General features: G+C 37.1%; 1 protein-coding gene across 1 annotated transcript in view; it reads right to left on the reverse strand.

Annotated features, from left to right (window-relative positions):
- The window catches only part of LOC142664452 (hepatocyte nuclear factor 6-like), a 22,466-nt gene extending 19,391 nt beyond the window's left edge, over positions 1-3,075 (reverse strand). Inside the window, exons 1-2 of the mRNA XM_075843513.1 lie at positions 2,862-3,075; positions 1,616-2,625 (exon numbers count right to left, since the gene is read on the reverse strand). Of these exons, the coding sequence (XP_075699628.1) occupies positions 1,616-2,558 (943 nt within the window). The 5' untranslated portion in view covers positions 2,559-2,625; positions 2,862-3,075. The remainder of the gene's footprint in view (positions 1-1,615; positions 2,626-2,861) is intronic.
- Positions 3,076-3,340: the final 265 nt, after the last annotated feature.

A 3,340-nucleotide genomic window follows, 5' to 3' on the forward strand; every position in this document is an offset into this window, starting at 1 on the left:
TTTTTCCATACCAATTAGTCTAAAGGAATGAGAGATATCAATTTAAGGTGTCAGGTGATCTTGTTGGTGTGATGAGAGTTGAAATGTGTGAAACGCTTATTATTAAATCTAATGTGGGGCATATATACATGCATGGGTATGATTATTTTTATATATATATATATATATATATATACATACACATATATATATATATATATATCCATAGACAGGTGTATATATATATATATATATATATATATATATATATATATATAGAGATAGATAGACATTGGATGGATATTAGATAGATAGATTGATAGAGATATAGATATATATTAGAAAGATATTAGATAGATATTGGATATATAGATATACGATATTAGATAGATGGATAGATATAGGATAGATAAAAGATATTGGATGGATATTGGATAGATATTGGATAGATATTAGATAGATGGATAAATATTACAGATAAATTGATAGATATTAGCTAGATAGATAGATATTAGATAGATGGATAAATAAATAAATAAATATTACGGATAGATGGATAGATATTGGATGAATATTGGATAGATATTGGATAGATATTGGATAGATATTAGATAGATGGATAAATATTACAGATAAATGGATAGATAGATAGATAGATATTAGATAGATGGATAAATAAATATTACGGATAGATGGATAGATATTGGATGGATATTGAATAGATATTGGATGGATATTGAATAGATATTGGATGGATATTGAATAGATATTGAATAGATATTAGATACATGGATAAATATTACAGATGGATAGATATTAGATAGATGGGTAAATAAATATTATAGATGGATAAATATTAGATGGATAAATAAATAAATATTACGGATAGATGGATAGATATTAGATGGATATTGAATAGATATTAGATAGATGGATAAATATTACAGATGGATAAATATTAGATATTAGATGGATAAATATTATAGATAGATAGATAGATAGATGGGTAAATAAATATTATAGATGGATAAATATTAGATAGATATTGAATAGATATTAGATGGATAAATATTACAGATAGATGGATAGATATAAGATAGTTAGATAGATATTAGATAGTCATATTGCCATTTTCAACTAAATAGTTAATATGACATGATGGCTCTGTTCACACTGTATATGATTGACAACCAAGAAAAACACAGGGAATTTTATAGAGACATAGCCCAGCTATAAATGAACACACGGGTATACAACTAGTATTCTATATATATAATAAAAGGCCTTTTAATGTGGATGGTAGAAGTCAAGCCTTATGCAACCCTTGTGCCCCATCTGCTGTAATAAGGTAATGCAGGATTGCGCACATGGGCCCACCTACAGTGTGAGCGTTGGCATGTGTACTGCACCAAATAGCCAATTTTGGATATTTATTTGTGGTGTGACTGTTTACTGCTATGTCCACAAAAACCTGATTTACAAGTGTTTGTTCTCAGCTTAGAAGACGTGATCTCGTATTACACATTTAATCGAAAAACATTTGAGGTTGTGGTCACCCATTTATCACAAATTGTGTTGGACCTTTCCCTGTATTGTCCGAGGTCACCACCAGCATGCTTGAAATAAAGTATCTTACCTTCTAACCTTAAAGCTGCCATTCTCTGGAATTCTGGCTCCTGAAGCCACCGCCACATCCTCTTGAAGGTCTCTCTTCCGGATTTTAGCTTGCTCCAGGGTTTGGGGTTTCTTAGAAGGTCTGAGAGTGTCCCTTGTGACCTACACAAGACTCTCTCGGCAAAAATAGCTTGGGGGATGCTGTATCTTTTCAGTTCTGCAATAATTCTTTGGGCAACATCTTTGGTATTAATCTCTTCCAGTTGGCTGGTTAGAGTAGTGCTTTGTGTTGGCATAGGTGGGTTTTGCCTGCAGTTGATGTCCGCTCTGTGGTGCACGTAGTGATGTTGGTGCATATTGTTGGGTGACCCCACTCCAGAAGATGGAGGTGGGGACAACTCTCTGGAAAAGTGCTGGTCTATTCTGCTAAACATGCTATGATGGTGGGCATCAAAACCATTGCCAGATACCATCTTCTCATTAGACAGGTGTCCGGAAGGATGGCCATAGCTGTGCATGCCCGTCAGGTTAGGACTTGGCAAGGAGGAAAGGCTTTGTCCCATGCTTATATCTTTGGGGTAGTGACTATAAAAGTTACTAGGTGGTCCAAGGCCTCTGTCCTCCCTCATGAGAGTAAAACTTCCAATCACATTCCCAACTGGGACACATTGATGGTGCTGGTGATGATGGAACTTGTCATGAAGCGGTTGAAGCGGTGTCAAGGTGGTGTAACTATTAGCAGATGCCGGGGGTGAATCGCCCCCAAATCCCAGTCCAGGATGCAGGGAGGTAGCCAGATGATGGTCCGAGCGATGATAGTCACTTCCATCCATAACAGAAGTCATACTGGAAACCAATGAAGATCTGGGAACAGGTGGATGTAAAGTCCTATTGTGATTGTGCATAAGATCTTGGCCTGAGCCGGAAATGTCTTCACTGGTCTCCAAACCCAACTGGACATTCATGTCTTCAGGCTACAACATCCTTCGCTTTATCTAGTCGTAGGGTCATTAATCTTTTACTCTAAATTGACTGGAGAGAACCACAGCTTTAGGTCGGAGTGTCTACGTTAATTCTTAATTCAATAAAAAAAAAAATCTTAATTCTGATCAGGTCACTCTTTTGTTTCATGGAACATCTCCCTTTACCCTCCCGGGGACTATGATCGTCTAGTATTCACCAAGAGTTAACCAATTACCACCCAAGCTACATTAGAACATTGAGTCTACGGGGAAGCTAAATGGGTCAATAGAGAAATATATCCTTACCTATTGCTACGTCTTCTAATTCAGACACTACAAAGTCTGGCTAGGTAGGTCCTTCTTCATGAAATCCTTACGAGCAGAAGGCAAATCCCAGATTGTCTTCATGCAGGGATTGGAGAGTTTGTTGAGGCAGCAGGCTATGGAGGGGTCTTCTTCTCTCAAAGCCTCAGTCCTCCTATTGTGATATTGTCTCTCTCGGAGAGATCAGGGCTCCTGCTTGCTTCTGCTTCCAGCCCACAGCTAAGTCTCATCGATTATAGTCCCAAACACTCCAGTTTCCTGCTACCACACGTCACCAGCCTAAAATCTGACAGATGTGCAATCAAACACCAACCAGGGGTAACTCTTTCACTGCTGGACCCTCCTTCATCCAGCCTACAGGCAATTAACATAAGCATCCCACCCAACAACATATAAGGAATAAGTGAAATAAAAAAATAGATACAAAAATAATACAATAGTAACATACATAGAAACGCACA

The sequence above is a fragment of the Rhinoderma darwinii genome, chromosome 12 (assembly GCF_050947455.1).
Source record: "Rhinoderma darwinii isolate aRhiDar2 chromosome 12, aRhiDar2.hap1, whole genome shotgun sequence".
Lineage (NCBI taxonomy): Eukaryota > Metazoa > Chordata > Amphibia > Anura > Rhinodermatidae > Rhinoderma > Rhinoderma darwinii.